The sequence below is a fragment of the Branchiostoma floridae genome, chromosome 2 (genome assembly GCF_000003815.2).
Source record: "Branchiostoma floridae strain S238N-H82 chromosome 2, Bfl_VNyyK, whole genome shotgun sequence".
NCBI lineage: Eukaryota > Metazoa > Chordata > Leptocardii > Amphioxiformes > Branchiostomatidae > Branchiostoma > Branchiostoma floridae.
In genome coordinates this window covers 3095442-3118688 of record NC_049980.1, presented here as the reverse complement: position 1 = coordinate 3118688, position 23247 = coordinate 3095442, and the positions used below count along the sequence as shown (strand labels likewise).

The 23247-nt window shown below is 41.9% G+C and overlaps 1 protein-coding gene across 6 annotated transcripts in view; it reads left to right on the top strand.

The window, feature by feature from the left end:
- LOC118409678 (transforming growth factor beta-1-induced transcript 1 protein-like) overlaps positions 1-22753 on the top strand; it is an 81997-nt gene extending 59244 nt beyond the window's left edge. For 4 of the 6 annotated variants that reach the window (XM_035810872.1, XM_035810871.1, XM_035810868.1 and 1 more), the window contains 9 exons: positions 9938-10032; positions 15214-15336; positions 15572-15727; positions 15828-15933; positions 16993-17112; positions 17296-17391; positions 17679-17768; positions 20240-20365; positions 20630-22753. In XM_035810872.1, coding sequence (XP_035666765.1) covers positions 9938-10032; positions 15214-15336; positions 15572-15727; positions 15828-15933; positions 16993-17112; positions 17296-17391; positions 17679-17768; positions 20240-20365; positions 20630-20731 — 1014 coding nt within the window. In that variant the 3' untranslated portion in view covers positions 20732-22753. Of the gene's footprint in view, positions 1-2198; positions 2659-9937; positions 10033-15213; positions 15337-15571; positions 15728-15827; positions 15934-16992; positions 17113-17295; positions 17392-17678; positions 17769-20239; positions 20366-20629 lie in introns of those variants that run through there. The other 2 variants (XM_035810874.1, XM_035810873.1) reach the window with 2 other exon arrangements.
- Positions 22754-23247: the final 494 nt, after the last annotated feature.

Here is a 23247-nt window from a genome sequence, read left to right as displayed (position 1 = left end):
AAGTGTACATAAGTACCTGAGTATATTGATAGATTTTATAATGAACTTATTGTACATTTAAAATAAAGTTGTAAGCCAAGACCAGCTATTAAACAGTACTCCTTTCCAAAATAATAATTTTTCTTATAGACGCAACAGCCCTTGAGTGACTTTTTCTAACAGATTTTACTTCAAGAAAAAGACAGTTCACACTCATAAACGTAGACGAAACGCCAGCTTTTTTTAAAAGCACTTGTTTTCCCCCAAGTCAAAATTTTTTGCTAGGCCCTCCCCCCTCTTATCGACTTTGAAGCATATTCAAGATGCCAATAAATCACTGCGCTGCCGTTTGGAAATGTGCTTTGCGTCATACTTATGATTTTCATCGCGAAACAGATCTCTCACCCCTAGTAAGAAGGGACACTGAATAGCTTAAGATATCTGCTTAATGGAGGGATAAATCTCTGCTTCATAGAGGCATAAATATTTGCTTTATAGAAGCTATTTCATTTGAAGTTTCATTTTTATAGACGGTACGAATCATTTGTTAGAGTTACAAATCTTTGGGCAGTTCGCTCGTCAGCCACCTTCGGGGCTACAGTCCCTGGGGAAAACAACGGCGGTGATGCTTATGTTGTTTTTTCTATGGCCGGTCTTCTACTCAACAAACATTTGAAGACCAATATTTGTAGTGTTTTGTGAAGCTTCATTTCTTATGTGTATGACAGTTGTGTGGCAGTTTTGTACAGGTTGTATATTTAGGGACACGAGCCACCAATACCTAGTAACAGGTGACCACAGTGATTCGGCGCTACCAACATTATTGTGAAAATTCTGTCTTCAAAAAAAAAAAAAGAGAAGTGAATATATGTTAAAGTATTTTTTCATGGAAAAAAACAGCTGTTTGTTTGGACTTGGTTTATTACCTTCCTAATCATCATAGTCATTTGCAACAAACACGGCGTACTTATGCATAATAAGATCAGCAAAAAATCCGTGCCATCTTAGGGCAGGGCGCATCTTAGGGCGGCCCCCGTTACATACAGTATTTGATGGAGTGAAGCTGTGTCCACTGCCAAAGGGAAAGGAAAGGTCTGGGGGCATTTTGTATCCAGGATGCGCTTCTATCCTATCTTAACTTGCCTGTGGCGGGGAGGGGGGGGGGCATGCTCCCCCGGAAAATTTTGACCCTCTGAAATGCTATTTCCTGCATTTTGACCGGCAAAATTTGCTGGCCAAGTTTAATGGAATCTCTATGAAAATACACAAGGCTTTCGGCATAAGTCTTTGAGGGCGACTCCCCCCAACATATTTTCATCATGTCTGACAGAAAGATGTGAGGCGTCGCAATGGAGGTCCGGGGAAATTTTGAAATCTGGACCCACTGAAACACCATTTCCTGCATTTTCTGGGGCAAATTTTACTGATAGACTCGCTTAGATTGAAATAAAAGGCCTATCAGTGACAAACACAAAACAGTCATGCCTTTTGAAATTTAAATTTTGGACATGAAAAAGCGAACCTTCCAGCGTGAAAAAGCGGACATTCCAGCGTGTGTGTGTTTTTTCCCCTCTTTGAGGACTCCACATGCCGGTCTAACCCTCACAAACTTAAAACAAGCATATTAACATTTAATATTGGATAATTGGATCAATTTAGAGGACAATAGGATTAGATAAATATAAGACCAGCAAGGTTTCAAAGAAAAAGGGAATTGGCAGAAATTGAATGTCTTCAACTCGATGTTCTTGTCCCTAAGTAATCGTGCCTGAGAAGACAGGCTGGAATGCCAATACCTTCCAAAGATGCGAGAAAGCCGTCACCCCAACGTTTGCTTTTCTGTGACCCACTCTTCTCAGTCAGTCTGGCAAATCCAGATTTGGGCAGATTCACCTGAAAGCCAACATCACGCTTCAGTTACTGTGGAGAGTGCACATGGAGTACTAATTATCAGGATGCAAATTAGGAGAACATCTACCACAATGTTCCAGTCTGCATCATGTCTTTTAATGGCATAAAAGGAGAATTTATGGAATTTGTTATGTTTTGAAAAATATATCTTAATGATTTAGTGTTGGCCTTTTTCTTTGCAAAAGTGGTGCTTTGCTCCGTTTGGAAAAAAGTCTGTGGTTATAGATATCGGGTAGTTGGGTTTCAAATATATTGTTCAATCAAGCATGCCAAAACCCCCATTGGAGCCCTAACCATGCAACCACAAGAAATCTGTTGGTCAAACCAGAATGCACCAGAGGCACTGCTGGGCATTTACTACTTGATAAGATTTGCAGATTGGCTCCACTTGAAGACATATCTTACAGTATTGGTCAAACTCTAAACTTCATTTACTTGTGATTCCAAGTCACATGTGGTGCTCAGTCGTGGAGAGGAAGGCTTGTCTTGATGCCACACAAAACTTTCTGCTGTTTAATTTAAAAGGCTGCATCCCTCCTGCCAGGAGAAAGCCCTGCTGGTATGGACTGATCAGCTGCAGCTAGGATCAGTTGAAATTACATCACCTCAAACTGTGAAGCTGCTGAGGCTGAACCCAAACCAACAACAAACACTGGGCCTCTTTGTGGCCAGGGAGTTACTTACAACATGGCCACCGCTAGCAGTGTGAATGGGATAGAAGAGGGACCGGACTCTGTTTTCCTGGAGGACGAAAGATTGAATTGTGTGGTAGGGCATCTTATTGAAACTGTGACATTTGTTAGACTGTGAGCACAACAGCCAAGAAGTAGAATTCGATATTCCTCAGTTTTGGTATGATCTTTATACTAATTTGAATTACTGGTGTTGTATACTTACAATATGTGACCTACAAATGTATACTGATACATAATGCCTGTCTCTATTACGTACATGTACTATACATGTAGGCATTTTGAGTATATCTATCCTCATGTTCCCTTTGATATCAGCTACTTTGTATGTATTAAGGGTTAAACAAGTGGGCCGATAGCATCCCTGTTATGTACCAATAAGGCCTTAGTTGTCATCACAAGGTTTGAAGATTTCATTCCTGTTTGGAAAGGATCTTTGCCAAGCCCTTAAGATGAAATTGAATCTCCAACACTTGTGCAAGATGTCTCACAAGGTTTTTAAAAAAAATTATTGGCACCATGCCAGTATTGGTAATGGCTGTTAAGGTGATATTTACTGTCAATCAGTTAAGCTCTACTAGAACAGAAGCAATTGTCAAACAAGTTTTTAGATTTTACATTTCGAATCATTTTTCAAGCAATTCTTGCCAGGGAATGGTTTTCACAGTGTGTGGCTATATGTACTACCCTGACATACATGTATATATTGCATGTATGTAATCCACTGTGATTTGTCATTTCCCTGTTTTATGCTTGAGGAAATATGTATCATTTAAACAATTCCAATGAACCATATCAGTTGCCAGCAATTATTCTAAACTGATGTTTGTATTGCCAGGTTGGTCTGTATGAGGTATCTGCTAATGTAGTATTAATCTGTCAGGATCCAAAGGACAAAGACATTTTGTTTTTGTTTTTTTCAAAGGAAGCTCCAGTGGTTACAGGGACATACAAAATATTAAAACACAAAATAGTTGCCATTTTCACAATTTACCTTCCTCCCTGTGTAAAAGACCTAGGTACATGACCAGTCCAGAATTCCTGTGTGTGTCTTGTAATCAAGAAATAAAAATGTAATTACAGTACAGTACTAGTATTATACACATACAGTAGTTTTGGGTCAAGACCTTCAGTTTTGGAACGGTCCATTTTGCACAAGGAGGAAGGTGAAGTGAAAATTGCTGAATTCGCTCATAGGCAAATACCTGCCTTTCTATTTTGTAAAACTTTTCCCCTTGGAGCTGGGATCCCCAGATCTGTCCAGCCCTGTGGTAACCTTAGCTGCCTTGCCATGCTCCAATTCAGACATTTGTTAGAACCATTAGTGCAGAGGCATACAACAGACATAGTTGTGAGGATCTGTTTCCACAATGTTTGGTGCTGGGACTGGGTGGTCAGCTGGGGTTTCACTTAGGCCATCACATCAGCATTGTGTTTGTGCATGTTGGGTCAACTCCTTCCAACACCCTATAGCTATCCCTGAAATTAAAAAAAAAAACTTGCTTACAGAGACAGGCAGATAGACTTGTTACCTTTGCCTATAGTGTTTTTAGGTACATGTAGGGGTGAAGTAAGCATTAGCGCAGGCGCCTAGAGCCCACGGTGAGAGATCTCAAATAAAAACTAGAGTTCGGCGACCTCATACCTCCATGAAAATTTAGAGCTTTCGTAAATTTCATGCAATTGACTAACACATTAACATAATTTATGCATGGTATTGTTCATCATTGACTAACGTACACATGTCACAATTATAAAATTCCCATTATTAATCATAAAGCAGTTTTGCAATTTTTACATAAATTATGCAAATAAGTTCCTCATTACCATATTTGGTATCTGCATATATTCTACCTATCATAATTAATATGTGTTACATTTATTGAAGTCCAGTTATTGAAAACAATGGAATTATACAATTTCCTAATTAATTATGCAAATTAAGTCCTCATTTGCATAACATGTATATCATTATAAACATCTTTGCCTAAGGTACCCGCATGCCTAATATTTTGCCAATCCATCAATCCATTCTGCAGTTATCCTCTTTAGAATGTCTTGACAAAAACGCCCCTGCAGTTCCGAAATTAAATGTTAGGGGGCTGAAACCTGCCCCACTTTGTCATGACACTGCAAGCTATCTACCAGCCAAATGTCAAGACCATATCACATCCAGGACAAGAGATACATTGAAAAAACTGCCATGATATAATATCCTCATTAATTATGCAAATGTACTCCTATTTCGCATGATTAGTATTTAATCTTGTACAACATTGTCTAAGGTACCTACATACCAAAAATCATGAAAATCTGTTGTTCACTTCTTGAGTTATCCTCGTCAGAAGTTTTTGACAAAAATGCCCCTGCTATCCCCAAACTAGACGCTAGGGGGCCCAAAGTTACGTCATTTTTTCCTGAGCACAAGAGCTATCTAATACTTAAAAATCTTGACCATAGCATGTTCAGAACACCGAGATAGCAAAACCGGAAGTTGCGCTGCAGTACCAAGGTCACACACCAGGGGGCCCAAAATTGACCTTGACCTTCGTCTTCCCAACCCCTACCTACATACCAAATGTCATCGTAGTCCATCAAGAGGTTCTCAAGTTATGATGACCACAAATATGCGGACACACAGACACACACACAAACACACACACAAACACACACACAGACACACTCAAAACTATACCTCCATTTTTTCATGGAGGTAACAAGGCTTTAAACCATTGAAAAGCCTTTCTTGGTGGGATTTTATGTGAAATCTGGGCATTTTGGGAGTGGCTGCAGTAGGAAAGACCCTACACTGGTAGAATTAGTTGTAAAAAATGACCTTTCTCCATCGAGGGGGTTTCCGCACCCCCCTGAAATAGTGGTATCGTCGCCAGAATGCTGTTTTCAGCCAAATGGGCCAATCCAAGGGCTCTAATCAGGGGGGTGTATCAAAAGATTAGCTGTATAGAAATTCTTGCCAAGGAATTTGCCGAGACTGGACATAGTAGGCTATCATTTGAAGATAAGTTTGTATGGCTTGAACTTTTTATTCTTGAGATAATTGCATATTTGTTTCCTCAACTCTCCCATTGGAACGCATGTATTAGTGGGTGAAATTCTAATGGCATCGTCTCCCCTGTAGCATTTAATGTGTGGATGACATGGATGAACAGCATAACTCAAGAAGGCCTAGATGGATTGCATTGATATATATATTAAGTGACTTGGAAGTTGGAGAGGATTAGATTTGGGGCCCCCCTGGCTGCTTGTTACAGTCATCATCATCAGTCACTGTATTCTGCATCTACGACTAACAGTCTTTAAAGAGTCCAGTAGCTGCATTCAGTCTTTCTTTATCTTTTTTGCCATGGGGCGCTTTTTGCCGTATGTTTTTTTTTTTCTCTGCAAGACAAGGAACATTAATGGACGCTAAACCGGATAGTGAGTGAGTGTGAGTGTATTAGGGACTATACAATATTTATCGGGGGGTGAGGTCTGTTGCGTTAGGGGGGAGGGCCATGTCAATTTTTTTTTTGATGGGGGAGGGCCATGTTAATATTTTAAAAGAATTGTTTATACCATATGTTTTGATATCTATAAAAAATACCATAGTAAAAATACAGAAGCACGCAGCAAGCACGCGCCTCCGTACCCTGGGGGCCATCCGGGATCGGGCAGCTTGGACAGTTTATTCGGTAGCCCAAGACAGTCAGGCCCGCCGAGCTTCTATTAGCGCCCCGGGGAGTTTAAGCCCGATTAGGTCCACCTGCCCTTTCCCCAAAAGGGTAGCGGTAACTCCTTCGGGCTTAAACTCCCCCAGCACGCTAATGTGAGGTCAGCAGGCTGGCTGCCTTGGCTCCCTGAACAAAACTCGCTAGCTACCCGGTCCTGTCTGGCTCCCAGGGTAGCGCCTCCGCGGTTTCAGGAAGTTATCAGTACGAAGAAGGGAGGTGTTTTATAGCACGCCTCCGTACCGCTGTCTCACAGCCCCTCACACTCAGGACGGCCCTTTGCGTGTGCTGCCTGCATTCGCACCAAAATGTAAACAGAGTAGCGAGTAGGCCTTGCCGCATGTGATCGGCAGGGTGGAATCCCCTTATTTGGGGAGCGGGGTTGACCAACACAGGCTGTTACTAATAGTTGCGTCATTTCTTTTTCAGCGCGCAGAAAATTTTTTCTGACATATTTCTAGAGCATGAGCGGGTCACATTCCCAAAGTTCCTGTTCTAAATTTGAAGCTTTTTGGTTCAGCAACGTAAAATACAAACCATTGTAAGTTTGTATGCAAATCCCAGGCGTTTACTGTACAGTTATAGAGGACAAGCCTTGCAATGTTGCCCCGCCCACAATCTGCCACGGCTTTCTTTTAGCACGTTTCGCCGACTTCATCAAAAGGCCGCCGGCTATCAATCAATCGCGGCTGTTGGTTAGAGTTTCAAACATTTATAAGCCGTGTGCCAGTTGACATCGAACTATATGCTACGTGACTATTACATTCCTTGGACTTTTCCAAAGTGGTGCTTCTACAAAATATTTATTAGACTGTTTTATAGATAAGCGCTTCAACTTCGATGGCAAACCGACAAAGCTGTTGAGCTGAGTAAAGTTGGTTGTTTTTGAGTTTTTATCTTTGATGCTTTGACCCGAAATATTGTTACGTCAAACCAGGGCCCTGGCCAGGTCAAAATTTTTTTACCGTCAGACAATTTCCATTGTCGCAAAAACACTATTCCAGGAGTTAGAAAGACTCACTGAACCGAGACCTTGAAAAACGGGTTTTTAATGAGATAACCATATACGAAAGGGCACCGACACACTTTGTCCACAATAATAACAATAGCAAAACAAACAGTGTGTGGCTTTAATGGCCGTGGACGGCGTCCCCAAGCCGCCTGTAGTTTCCACCAAGTATTTTTGGACGGATTGTTTTTAAAAATTTTCTGTAACACGCAGCAAATTTCCATCAATTGAGCCCTGCGTCAAATTGCTGAAGTGGCTTAAGTGACATAAGTTTGGGCCCCCTAGCGACTTGTTTTGGGATAGCAGGGGCATTTTCATAATTTTTGGTATGTACATGTAGGTACCTTAGACAATGTTGTACAAAATGAAATGCTAATTATTGTGGTGCTGCAGCAGAAAGTCCCGGTTTAGTTTTAAAGTAGGGCTGTTTTGTTTCAAAATTCTGAAAAGGAATGATTCCTTGTCTGAGTCAGTGATAATGTGAGTAACACAGTAGCCTCTTATATTACCTACCAGTCCTGACAATCCAGCTTTGACAATCTCAGGACAACAAGGGAAGTATTCAATCAGGACCTGACTTTAAGGTCTCTTGATGAGTTTCTCCTTCACATACACTTCTATGTTATAATTTGTGGTTTACACGGGCGTGTTCATAATGAAGCTACGTGAAATTTTAGCAGATTTTTCATTCTATGTTGAGCACATTTACCCTATATCGTGGAAAAAAATTGCCAACGTCAAATAGACACCAGTTCTGTAATAGCGATTACAAACTACGATTAGTCAATCCCCACAAAAGGCACTTTTTCGCTTCTAGTGTACAACCGCACCATTCCAGGACGCACCATTCCTAGCACGCGTCTGCTAAACTTAACCTGCTAATTTCTTCAGTTACAAACAAGCTTTTACCAATCTAACTTTTGAGATCAGTTCCGCTGGCTAAAAGGGAATTTCTCACCGGCAAAAACATGCGTCCATGCAGCCATTTTGGCTCGGATCTCTTTTAGGGTACCCACTCGGAGTAATACATCAATGAGACCTTAAGGCCATCAGTACTAAAACTGCTGACATTAGGACAGGCTGCTGCATTACTTGTTTTCTTGCTGTGCCATTGAAATAATAGACTTAATACTGAACACTTGCTGTTTTTGTTCTTCGACATTCAGCTTTCGGAGACAAACATCGGACATGTAACATTACCTCTGAAAGACATATTTTCATGCATCTTGTTCACTTTTTTTCTTGGTTAGATTACCTTCAAACTGGGAACTCCTGGCTAATCTAGGGGGGCATTCCTATATCCTATGTTAACTTTGATTAAATAGGGCACATGTTTCCATGCCCTTTCAATGTCTGACATTCAGTCACCCCTATGTGTTAGGTATACTGTTTGGGTCAAATGTGGCCTTAAAGACATGTAGCTGGACAGTCATGTAGGTACCATCAAGAAGCATAAGAAGGAATTCCTTATCAAGAGCTTGAAGGTGAAGATCTGACCTGTCTTAGCTCCCTATGGTATACCAGTACTGACATGACCTTGGCCAGTAGCCATGCCCAGCTTGTTGGGCCTTTCTCTGCCTGTCACACACACAGCAGCTATTGTAGTCCAGACTCCTGCATACTAACAGAGGGAACATGTACAGTGTACAGTGGGCTGGCACAATCTGCAGCCAGAATCTGCTAATGCCCTGTCTGTTACTGTGAATGCTACTGTTACTGTCAGGGTAAACCAACAGTTTATCCTGCTGTCTGCCCATCCCTTTTGTTTATCCGGATCACAATAATGTCTGATAGCAAATCCAGTCCAGATTATCTTGCTATTAGGTCACAACCTAATCCAAGTAGGGCTATTCCTAGTTGATGATAATGTATTACTGTCACAAGGCCTTAACATGATAAAAAGGAATTCTACTGCATTCTGTGTCATGGTGATTGTTGTCAAATATAAACATTATTGGAAGGTAACTTTAAGTTACAAAACGGATCTTTTTGAGGGGTCTGCCTAACCACCACAAACGACCACAAACAACCACCAACGACTCTAATAAGCAGTGAATATGGGGCAACAACCTTGTGTTACGCACTGGAGACAATGTTTGTACATTTATGAATATAAAAAAAAAACCTACATATTCACGAGTTATTTCGAATTAGTCCGCTGGTTTCAAGATCGAAGCAATTCTTGGTCGCCATGATCACCTGTGCTTGGAGTCTGCATGGGGAAGTTCTCGATACCTTCCTCGGCTCCATAGACGACAAGGCAATAAAACTTTGAAAGCTGTTGGTTCACAGATTATAGCATACCGCAATTCTATCATTGTCAAGTGTTTTTCAGCCTCAAATGCATGCAAGCAGGATTCAACATGGTGGCCAAGAATTGCTTTAACCGGACTAACTCAAAATGACTGGTGAATCCGTAGGACTTACTGCATTTTTTTAAATTCATAGATGTATAAACGATGTCTCCAGAGCGTACACAATGTCGTTGTCCCATACACACTGCATATTAGAGTCGTTTTTGGTTGTTTGTGGTCGTTTGTGGTGTTTAGGCAGACCCCTTTTTGAGGTCCCAAAAGTACATGTAACATGCAATATATGTATATTTTGTCTCCCGACAGATTTCTCCCCCTCATGGTGTGGTGACCTTTGTTGCAGTGCAAGTGAAAAATGTGGCAACAATATGGGAAAATAACTCTGCTGACACAGTCATAAGGTGAGCAGCAGTAACTGTTGTACAGTAACAGTTGTACAGTAACCAAGGAATAGATAACAGTAAGGGCTAAATATGTGGCTGTCATGAGCCGCCACTGGGTTATGTAATGAGTTAGTGATGTCACTGCCTTGACTGTGTTAGGGATCCCATGATCCTCTTTGCTCTCTTCCATCATAGCTGTAGTCAAGTAAACATAATTATCAAACAAACTCAAACAAAGACACGTTTTGGCAAAAAAAAAGGAAAAGGTTTAATCATGCAAAAACTTTTCCAAGGAAACACAGCACATAATAAACAACTACAGTCAAACCTGCCCAAGACGACCACCCGGGGGACCGGGAAAAAGCGGTCGATTTGGACAGGTGCTCGCTGAGAAGAGTATCGACTCAAAAATGCCCGATGCAAAGTATAAATGGTTTCCGTCGTGTTTAATGGAAAATAGCAAGCACACTGCACGCACGCAAAGAAGCGAGGTCTTTAATGTCAAATACAACACGCACACTGTATACTGTAAATATAACCCCAAGCTTTTATTCGATACAGTGTTTTAAAGCTCAATATTTGTACACTAACGTTTTAGACAGTAAGGGAACTTTGATGCTGTCAGTTACCATACAAGCCTTTATGCGTCGCTGTGTTCTTGATCGCCGTATCTGAAATAACTACAGTGTACCTTTCAAACTCGATGCCCGGTACGTCCCCATAGCGTACTTACCCACGGGTGAATGTACAGTACAGTTGGACAAAAGCACTCACACAGATCTTTCCTAAAAAGGTATGAGCTACACAGATCTTTCTTGAAAAAGAGGCTATATACGTTTTAGTATTCGTTCACTTTATAATGATATAGATTTATATTACAGTAGATTGCCCAATTGACCCACCCATTGACCGCCGCCATCTTTATTCTAAACATAACATTGTAATGGCAGTCAAAATCCGACGCAAACTGGCCGATTTCGGCACAAAGTCGCGCTAGTTATCATCAAAAATCGATGAAAACCTCAATTTTGAAAATGATACGGTCGTTATGGGTCCCAATTTGGGCCGGTCGCGGTCGCGTTGGCCAGATGGTCGTTGATAAAAGGTTGCTTAATGCTTACATCAATGGGAAAAAAAATCGGGACCGAGAAAAAGCGGTTGAAATGGCCAGGTGGTCGCTGAGAAGAGGTGGTCGCACGGGCAGGTTTGACTGTATAATCAACTTCCTTAACTTAACTTCCAAAACTATTTTGCGGAGAAAGGGGGTGGTGGTTGGGGAAAAGACGAGAGCAAAGAAACCGTGCCGCCCGCTTCCCAAGTAAATCTTGACTCCGGGACCGATTCCCTGGGAGAGGTGGGCGGGGTCTCCAGAGTTGCGGTTTGCTCTGTCCGTCGAGCCGCGAAATGGTCGGGGTTTGCACTGATAATCTTGACTCGGATGTGGTTCCTGGTTGCCCCGCACTATCAAGCACGCACTGCAGATATGTAGAATTGGGGCGTCCCACCGTGTACTCCAGTGGCCGGATTGTGGGGAACAGGCACCGGACTGAAACTTGCCACAATACTGCGGCCTGCTTCCCGCCACACGAGCTCCCCTGAGAGGCGCCGCCCTCGATGACGACGCGTTGCCACGTGCGACACCAGCTTTAGGCTCGTTCTCATTTAAATGTCGAAATGCTGTCGCCTGACTTTACGGCTTGATATGGAGAAAACTATAGACAACATCACTGGTTCCTTCAATTTTCCATAACCCCTGTAATGTTTTACAAAAGATGCACAACAACATTCGTATTGGTTGATGGCTTAGACGGTTATTATAGCCACGGGTCGGATTTCACACCCTAAAAAATGGCTGTCGCCTGAGAAGAAACGAAGAATTCAAATAGTAGCCAAAAATGTAACAATTCAGTTCCCAGAATGATTGTTCGGTAGGTAAAACCAGCTGACCAGGCCCTCTGACTGATCACGTCAGATCGCTCCTATCACTGATCTTGGAGGCTGTGTGAGGTGGTTTATGCCTGTCGCCAGATTCTGTAAAAAAACGTTACCACCACGAGTACAATGGTTGCCACGGTTTTATTATCCATGTATAAGACTAGAAATGCCAGTTTTTGTGACGCTGTACATTTTTTCTCGCTTCCTAAAGAAACAAGAAAGGGTTGTTGACTGTCATTTGTATCCCACCTTGCTTAACAAAATGTTGTACAGAAATGACTGTAACAAACGGTACCATTGTTCGATGCTGTCTAAGTTTTCTATCTGACCTGGTGTAAAAAAGCTGCCCACTTTTCAAATGTCCATTGGGACATTTATACCTAAATGATGTAGTCAATAAGGTAAGTCCTTTAGAAGAAAACAGGGTAAAGTTTACTGTTGTAACAAACGTTACCGGTAACGTTTGTTACCTGCCCTGTAATGTATTACCAATGGGACCGAAAATAATAAGTTGCCATTTTTTGGCAACGGTTAAAAGAGGAATTTTTCTAAACAACCTGGTAGTTTTCACTGAAAATAAAGCCGATTTATTTTTCGACCAAAAAAATGCCATTTTCGACATTTCAATGAGAACGAGTGTTTAGTGTCTCTCTCTGATGGCATCAAAGGTACCATGGCTACCCCACGTGAGCGATCCATATTCTATCCCGTACAGTAAAGATGCGTGGACCTCCCGAACCAACTCCCAGTCATAATTTACGGCATCGAACATAAGATCTCCCAGATGAACCAACTTACGCTCTGCGTCAACCGAAACCCGCTCCGAATAAATAACATTCTTCAGAAAGCCGTGTACAAACATGGGCAACTGATCATAAGCCACGCCCCCTTCCTTCCCATATCCTGGGAAATACACCCTATGTTGTGGCCAATCAACTTTGACACGACGAGTACCCGAATCATTGATAGTACGATTCCGACCGCTCTTAGCTGCCTGGCGTCGACGTCGCTTGGTAGAACGTGAGCGGGAGCCATCAGACCTGCCAGATGAAGTGTATGAATCATAGCTATCACGGCGCCGGCGTGACACAGAACACTTTGAAGAGACATGTTTCCCTTTCATCTTGCCACTTTTCCTGCGAGATCCGCGTGGGGCCGCGTAGCACAGTGGTAGTGTATTCGGCCCGTGACCGAGAGGTCGCCGGTTCGAATCCGCCTGCCGTGTTGCCGGTCTTGTGCCCTTGGGAAAGGCACTTTACACGACTTTTCTCACTTTACTCAAGTGAAAAATGAGTCGTCCCTCGGATAGGACGTTAAATGGAGGTCCCGTGTATGGGGAGAGCCATACCCTATGCACGTTAAAGAACCCGCCACATGTGCGAACATCCACCCGAGCGGATCAAACCATTCCGGCCAAAATAGGGGTAGGGAACCTCCCGAGCAGCCCTCGTAACCCCTGCTTCGCCTACTGGGTCAGTTAGTCCTCACTCATAGTGAGCAATTGGGCTGGTCTCAATCATGATGTTTCTGACCTAGGGCGAAGAGTTGCTGTTACAGTTCCAATCATGTAACCCGTAACCTTGAGTGGCCTTCAGGCCTTGTTACGTGGTGACCATTGACTAAGAAAAAAAAAAAAAAAACAAATCCCCTGCATCGCTGGCGCCTCTTGGGTTTTCTCACGTAATCTGACTCCGTGCTGTCTGACTGCGACGAATTTGCAACGGAGCTGCCATCCTCGTAACGCTTGCTTCTGTTTTTTTCCCATGGCTGGTATCTGGATTCAACAACTCGTCCAGCGCTTTGTCCAGAGACTTTCTGAGATCGCGGATGTCAGGCTTGTCTGGTCTCGCCCCAGCCTCGCTGCTGCTACTACGGACACGATGGCGGGAAAACTGGACAGGGGGTTTACTTCTAGCCCGTGTGCTGACGTTCTCCCTGCTGTAACCCGACGATTTCTTCAAGTTGAGTGATCTCGACTGTCTCACCTGTGTCTCGTCCGTGTCTTCAGAGATGCTGTCCGACCAGACCACTCGCACCAGGTCGGAAACTTTGCTGTCCTGCCGGAGACTTCGTAACATCTCCTCAACGTGAGAGCTGTCCCGCTGCTGCTTGAAGTATTCTTCATCCGATGAACCTTCTCGTCGCTCAAACTTGCACTTCCCGCGGCCGTATGGCCTCTCACCGGGAGTCGACACACATTACAGCGACGTCTCGACGTCTCGCAAAATCTGACTCCATATCAGCACATCCGAGAAAACACAAACTAAGAAAAGACGAGAGCAAAGAAAACCGTGCGGCCAGCTTCCCAACTAAATCTCAAATGACGTCATGCTCACGTGATCAGGGTTAAAGTGCAAGCGGGCCGCACAGAAACAAATACAGTTTGTGATCAATTAATAAAAATTACAAGTTGAAATTTTTCTCACATGGATTAAATGCCTCTTCCAATCAAGTTGCATCGACACCTATGATTCATTCATCTCGCTTCCTTTGGTCAATGTTGACGAGCAGTAAAAGTATGTGCAATGACAGAATGACAGATGCTGGCTACAACAGTGCCTAGATCCTTTTCCTTAAAAACCAAATGGACCCCTACTTTTGAAATCACTGGTTTTCGCCCATTTAAGTGCACTAGAGAGAGTTTGCAATCGGTTGAGAATCAGTCAGGAGGGAGATTTTAGTCTGTGGCTAGAAGTTGGCATGGCTGGGGGACTAGGATGCGTAAGTGAGTAAGTGCTGGTTGGGAAATGTTGTGAGTATGACAGAATTGTTGTGAAAAAAATGCAGTAGGGGTGCCCTAAAACATGTCAGACTCCAAACTTGCCACCATCCTTGGATGGGTAGTCATCCAGGGGCCAAAGCTGGGAAAGGCCCTGAAGTACATGAAGAGGGCAGTTGTAGCCTGCTGTCCATCTTTTTTTAGCTTCAGCCTGCTCTATCAGCCTTCTGTCTTTAAGCCCCCTTTACAAATCAGGAATTTAGCTCGGCCGAGTTGTCAGCGAGCTCTAAATTACGAGGAGGCATGAACCTGATGCCGACGAACAAATGGCAGAGTTTCCTCGACGTCATCAGGGTCATGCCTCCTCGTAATTTAGAGCTCGCTGACAACTCGGCTGAGCTAAATTCTTGATTTGTAAAGGGGGCTTTAGGACTTTGCAATTGCAAGGGATGAATACCAGAATAAACACTAGTCTTGTTATGCTGTGAGCACATATCAGTAACATCACTTTCATACCAATCTTTTATCCTGCATTTTTTCTGTAGGGCTATGAACAGGTACAGTGATATTGTACGGCGGGCAACACGAGACTTCCGTGGTTATGAGGTAGAGGCTGAGGAAGAGTCTTTTTTGATTGCTTTTCAACAGCCTCTGGATGCTGTCAACTGGTTAGTAGTCTGTAGTTGTAACTCTGCACTTGGCATTAATGGCTGCCAGAGCACTGTGAGTGTGAGAAGTACTGTGACTAGAACTGCTACAAAGCCCCTAAAAACATGCATTTCCCAATCATCTGTGTCATTTTCTTTCAGGGCCTTTGAAAGGGCCAATATTCCACTGCTTATTCCTTTTTCAAATGAATGTATGCTGGAGAATATTGATCACTACAAATAATGTTAAATGCAGGTGCTTGACTGTACAGCTAGCCATGACAGACACTAAGTGGGAGGAGGAGTTGTTAACCTGTGATGACTGTATTCGAGTCTTCAAGTCACGTGAGAACGGCTACGACATCCCACGGCTCATCTTCTGTGGGCCACGATTACAGATGGGAGTTAGCAAGTAAGTTAGTTCCTATTCTCTGTTGGGATATTTCTTATAAAAGAAGAAGATTTGTTTTTCCATGCTTTTATCAAACATTTATTGTTTTTGTTGTATCCAGGGGCAGAGTAGACAGTGTGTACCACTATGCCAGCGGACACATGGGCTACCGAGGGACAGAGGTGTACAGGACTCAGGGAATCTGCCGGCTGGCTCAGGGAGGACAGGTATCTTCTACTGCACAAGCAATTGAATTTGTTGGAGATCAAGCAATAGCTGCTGATTGGCCTTTGGGATAATTGATTTACAGGAAATTCCTTCAAACAAATTGGAATTAAGATACATGATTAAGTTTGCAGGGGTTTGATTTTTTTTGCATGTGGGAGAAAGTAGAGTGTCACATACTACACTGTAATGGAAACACAGGCGCTTAACAGCCAGCCAGTCTGAAACCATCTACTAGCAACTGGGCATAGGTGCTACAGAGGGACGTACAGGTAACAGTCAGGTAGTGCTGGCGTATACGTAATCAACTGTCACTCTCTCTGGATACTAAGCACTTCTAAATAGATGTGTTTTCAATGTTCAAAGATCAGGTCTGTGTTCAATTTGTGCTTGTAAGTATTTGTGCCTCTTCATCACTGTAACAGGCACCACCAACACATCATGATATTGTATACACCTTTCTCACGCGGCGGCCATGATAGATCTAAAACGAGTTCAATGTGGCAAACAAAAGGCTGTCCATCATAATTAGCAGTTCGACCAATGGTAGCCTGCCAATTAGGAAATCGACCAATAAGTGAATGGCTGCAAATTCGTTAAAAATTTGCATTATTATGTTGTTATTTTGCATCTCTTAAAGTACTATGGGGTCAGTCTACACTACTCTAAATTGCTACATCTTTCGGTGCATAACACTTCTTGTAATATTTATTATTCTATCTTGTATCATGAAAATTTGTGTGGTTTGGGGGAAAACTAAATGGGACCTGATTTTAGAAATAAGTTTTGTCTGTTTGCCTCATTGACCTCTTCTTCGATCTATCTTGGCCGCCGCGTGAGAAAGGTGTATAGTATGTACATGTAGCGCTGAGACTAGGGGGAAGGTAGGGAGAAGACAGAATGAAAATTTTCTCAGTGGTTTTGAGTATGAGATAAAACAGTCACTACAAAAACCACAATAATAAAACTGCTGCGAAGATTTCTCCATTTACAGTACATGTAGCTTAAGCATTGGGCTTTGTATTTTGATTGATTTCTGACCTTTGTCACATTTTTTCTAGATTCTGATCAATGAGTCATTATGGCAGGATCTACCTAAGGACCAGATAGCCCCCTATGTCCACAGGGAAGTCGGCAGCTTCAAACTAGAGGGTTTTGACAACTTGACTTCACTCACAGAGGTTAGACTTTTTAAAGCTTAGAATCATCCTTTAACATAGAAACTGGAGAAGAACTGCTGAAAATCCAATCCTAATGTAGATGACCCCACAGCTTAGACCTTTATTTCTTGCCTTTCCTCTCACGTGTTTTATCCCTTTCTTCTTCTTTGGTCTCACAAAGATAATAGTTAGTGTCTTCCACAGGTGTTACCTCGTACCTTAGAGGAGCGAGCGAGGTGGTTTGGCATTATCTGCGCCGAGTGTAACAAACTCATCAAACCTAAGGAAGGCTATGTCAAGGTTAGCACACAAGTCACATTTGAAATCATTTCAGTACTTGTTTCTATATTGCACACTTTTGGCACAGCTAGGCATATGTTGAGTCTTTGTTATCTACAAGCATACCATAACCTTTTCTTCTACTCTGGTTGTGAATATACATGTACCTGATATATGCAGTAAGATTGGTAATTATTTTCGATATTATAATTAGAACAGAGAAAACTTTTGAATGGCCAATCATGAGTCTTTGGCTAGCTGCAACAACTGTGTGTATGATCGATCCTCGCTTGTTGTGAATATTGTAGGCACTGGGCAGTAACTGGCACACAGACCACTTCAGGTGCTGGCAGTGTAAAAAGGTGCTGAATGGAACATACATAGTCAAGGATCAAAAGGTGAGAACACGACAAATTTGCATTTGGCAGTTAGGGACCGTATGGCATTTAGTGAGGGGGGAGGGCCGGCTGTCAGAGGGTCGGGTCAATTTTTTTTGCGAATAGATATCCTCCACCCAGGTCAAAATTTGCTAAAAAAACATTTGTAGCTGGATTTCTAGTAGATTTGCGCTATGAAGCAGCGCCCGCCCCGCCCGCTACGCATTGCAAGCTCGTTGGCCCGAGCGGCTTGATGGAAACTATTTTCAATTTGTATATTTTGGACTTTTTCTTGGTTCTGTGGCGGTAATAACTGACTGTAAATCAATCTTTACCATCGAGCTTGAAACGCCATATTTCTTACATTTTGAGGGCCCTAGCGGTAAATTTTGCTGGCAGACTAATCTAGAGTTTAATAACATTTCTGTCTTTGAAAAAGGTTTTCAAGGGCGATGCATATAAGCTCTGCCCCCTCCCCTTATGCATTTTCACATTTTCTGACATTGGTTGATCCGTTGCGGAGGTCTAGAAAAATTTTGAAATCTTGACCCTCTGAAATGCCATTTCTTGGATTTTAAGGGACAAATTTTGCTGGTAGATCAAGCTAATTTTTTACCTTACCTCCCCCAGACGACTGCCTTCTGCATGCTAAATGCCGCCGAGTAAACCCTGTTGACGACCCATTTATTTCAATTATTTATTTATTTGGATTATCCACAATACAATGACAATGGAGGGGATGGCGGAACAGATGTCAAAGGACACCTTTTCAAAGCCGCCATGCCGAAATCATAACAATGATACAGTCAAACCTGCCCAAGTCGACCACCCGGGGGACCGGACAAAAGCGGTCGATTTGGACAGGTGGTCGCTGAGAAGAGTATCGACTGAAAACATGCCTGATGCAAAGTATAAATGGTTTCCGTTGTGTTTAATAGCAAAAGCAAGCACACTGCACGCACGCAAAGAAGCGAGGTCTTTAATGTCAAATACAACACGCACACTGTAAATTGTAAATTTAACCCCAAGCTTTTATCGAGTTTTTATACGATGCAGTGTTTTAAAGCTCAAGTATTTGTACACTACCGTTTTAGACAGTAAGGGAACTTTGATGCTGTCAGTTAACTACCAAAAAAGCCTTTATGCGTCGCTATGTTCTTGATCTGAAATAACTACGGTGCACCTTTCGAATTCGATGCCCAGTACGTCCCGATAGCGTACTTACCCACGGGTGAATGTATACAGTACAGTTGGACAAAAGCACTCACACGTACAGATCTTCCTTAAAAAGGTATGAGCTACACAGATTTTTCTTAAAAAAGTATGAGGCTATATACGTTTCAGCATTCGTTCACTTTATTATGATATAGATTTTTAAAAAAATTCTTTAACAACTAATTATAAATTCGGATTTTCTTACAACGATTTCGGCACAAAATCGCGCTAGTTATCATCAAAAATCGATGAAAACCTCAATTTTGAAAATGATGCGGTCGTTATGGGTCCCAATTTGGGCCGGTCGCAGTCGCGTTGGCCAGGTGGTCGTTGAGAAAAGGTCGCTTAATGCTTAAGTCAATGGGAAAAAAATCGGGACCGAGAAAAAGCGGTCGAAATGGCCAGGTGGTCGCTGAGAAGAGGTGGTCGCTCGGGCAGGTTTGACTGTATATCAATTGATAATACACATAAATACAAGAACAAATATCATAATCAACGTAAAGCTTAAATCACCTCAACAACACACATACATTATTAAGTCCAAATCTATGAAATAAATATAGTCATAATATAGGGCAAATTAGCGTGGCCTTGTAGCAAGGCATGTGGCGCAGCCGCATGCTTAAGACCACGTGCAAGCCTGCTCTGGCCTGAAGTTTTGTTGTAACGATTTTGCATAATGAAGATAGTTTTCATTTAAAGGCAGTCACATCAGACGGGCTTGTGGCTGAAGCTCCCAGCCCTCTGGTTTCAACGGGAAGTTCCAAACAGGGTTTCTCATCATCATGATGACCGTCAGAAGTGGAGAACCTTGTGGACAGACTATCCCTGCATGTGGCTTGTAGCTATGGGACTGAGATGAGATGATGATGAGAAACCCTGTTTGGAACAATATGGGCCGTTGAGTTCATTATTCAAGATGCATAACGTTACAGATCAAAATTCATTTGTACCTCCTTGACTTATCCTGTGTCAACATCTGCAACTAAATCAGTTTACCCTTCCAGGTAGAAATGCTAGGCTAAACCATGTGAAGGTAACATTCTGTATTTTCTTGCAAATGTTACCTTTCTTGTTGGCTTGCATTGCTTATTATTTCTCCCTCATGGAGATGTATCATGAGGGGAATATAGCCATTCTTTCTATTGTATTCTTCATGGTAACTGGAATTGTACCTCACAATTCAGAACAACTGACCATGAGTTGTTGCAGGCAGAAATGAGTGAGTGTGGTCCACATTTCTAATCACCTATGTCCAATTTTTTTACTTACTACAGCCTTATTGTGAGGAGGATTTCTTCCAGTACAATGCGCCTCGCTGTCGATCATGCAGCAACCCCATCACAGGGGGTTTCATAGAGGCCATAGAGAGTACCTGGCACCCAGACTGCTTTGTGTGTCAGGTAAGACTGTCCACTACTGTATGTGAGACACCTAGCCTGGCGGTTGGCCCTACAGGTGCCACCACCTAGGGAGGGGTCATTAACCCCAGCTAGCGACAGATTGTGTAAACACAGGCTAGTGGGTCACTAATATTGGAAAACATGAAATTATTGCTGTCTATTTCTATACTTAGAGAGCCCATTAATGCTTGTAGAATATTTTTCAAAAATAGTAGATCTTTTTCTTGGAGCTATTATTGACATGTCATTTACGCCTTTTTTCAGAGATGTCACAAAGCCCCAACAAAAGATGACAACATCTTTGAATTCAATGCTCTGCCATACTGCACCAAGTGTTACAACACAGTAACCAACGGGACAACGTAACAAAGTGTTGCAGGTCATAGTCTAGCAGCAACTCTAGTACATGTAGTTTTCCATCATTGTTGAGCTGTGAACCTTCCAGTATTGTAAACACAACTAACGTTACAGTTCTGCCATTTTCACAACTTCCTGTGAACAACCCCCTGAATCTCTTTTTTATGTGGTACATTCCAACATGACTCAAAGGCTGATTGGTTGATGCTCTAATGCTCATGGGAGGTCTGCACTGGTGATGTCAAAAGGAATTTCAGTCTTAAGAGTTTGACCTTTCCTATTTGGCTTCATATAGCTCTTTATCCACGGGGTAACCTATATTCATTCAATTAAGTAAATGGATGGTGCATTTTGAAAATATTGCAATTTAAAACCAACATTTGTTGACTTCAAATGAACCAACATCCTGTTTTTTAAAAAACAGCAGAATATAGGTTACCCCAGAGATAAAGGCGACTTCACATGTCATGCACACTAATAATAAGACATTTCCCCTTGTGGGGGAAGCGGATTATAAGGAAAAGGATTGACCCTCTTAAAGGGTTGCATAGCCAGACCTACAGTGTATTCGTGCATAATATGTAGCTTATATCAATTGCTGAGATGATGGACTGTCAACAACAGCAACATATGCTGGCAATGCCATCTAGCAGTCTGTTGCAATACTGCAGGACAATGGTACAGGCATGCTGATGGAGGGCTACATGCATTGGCTACATCCCAATTTCTGTCGACATTGGGAACTGTGCTAAATGTGATTTTAGAGTATGACAGATTATTGTCTGCACTAAAAGTTGTTACAAATAAAAGTTGATGTTGAATATGATAGCCTCACATGCATGAAGAGAGACTTTGATGTGCTTCGGCCACACTTGCTTAATTCTATGGATGAAATTCACGTACATATTGATTTTCGCCTGGTCCAAAAAAATACTTTGGCCACATATTACCTCATATCAATCAGAATGTCATGCTTACTCAAGGACCTGCTGTCCAGGGCAGGGGCCACAGCACCCTTGTTGAAGTTGTTCCCTCTTTAAACAAGAATGGCAATACAAACATGGTTGAAATGGCAACGATTGTCTCTTACAGTCTTACTGGAGGTGAACATAAGAACAAACCAAGCCTGCGGAAGAATGGTCTGGATGTGTAGTCCTGTGGTTTAGATTTTTGCCGGATTTTCATTTTTTGGGCCCAATTTTGGGGTGTTCAGAGGATGCCATCCATTAAATGAAGTCAGTGTGGTCTTCCCATGACTTACAAGTCTGTCTTCAAAGGTAGGCCAGGTACTTTACGAACAGTATTATCAAGCTGTAGACTTTTGCAATGGATAGAAAAATCAATTTATTTTAGTCATAGTAATATTTATATATGTGCTAAACCCGGGTTTTGAATGCATCACTGATATTCCTTGTTAGTCTAGGGTTGAATTTTAATTTTTTTTAGGTTTGTGCCAGTAATGCAGCAAAACAATTTCCCTTGCGTTCTAGCCAAGACTAAAGTCTAAAAAAAAGTCAAAAATTGACTGCTGTTGTATAATAAACAGTGTTGAATCTGACAATTTTGTCCTTGACTAAGTCTAGATTCTCATTGACTTGTATGTACAAAATCTTTTCCTGCAATAGTATCTTACAATTTAGGTACGTTACACCAAGGCCACTTAAACTTGGTTTACTGTATGTCATATATTTCAAGCTAGAAAGCAAATAATTACATGTAACCAGGTCTTGATGTTTCAAAAGTTTTAGTACTACTTTACTTTGTATTTTTGCTGTTTAATCAAAAGACCATAGATATTCCCAGAAAAGGAACCAAGTGCTTAGATAGTTTTCTAGTGATATAAAGTTAGAAGTAAGTTTCAATGTATTGATGAGATGTTTGTAATACTTTAAAGATGCATACTCTCTGTCAGTTAATAAAGGTGTTATTTTCATGGAATTTCATCGATCTGTTATTTCATCCATCTAATAAAGCAATATATTTGCAAGTGTGTAAACCTTGTGTATGGAATAAAGTCTCTGGCCACTTCAACAGCTTTTTATTTGGATGTATTTTGATGTAAGCAATTTTCATTTCAACTGGATAAATGGCTGCTGCCTAGCACCATGACCAATGGATAAAATTTGGTGCCAAACAGCTGCCTGGGCAGGCTGATGGGTCAGTATTTTATATCCATTTGCCAACTTTAGCACTATGCATGGATTAAAGTTAATCACATTAAATTCACAAGATCTAACAAGAGTCCTCATTTTTAGTCCATGACAGGGTATTGAATAATGGAAACACAAATGTATTATTGACATCTGATTTATTCCATGCAAGTCTCACCGACAGATAACCGTTACATTATGTACAAAATAAATCTAAGAATCCAGCTTGTCACCCAAAAGCTTGTCACCCAAAATATACATTAAAATTGCATAGTCATTAAAATCCCACATAACACAAAGCCCTGCTTTTCATTAAAACGTACAATGGTGTCCGGCTGACAAGAGATCAGTTTGGAAGACAAATACTGCTTTATT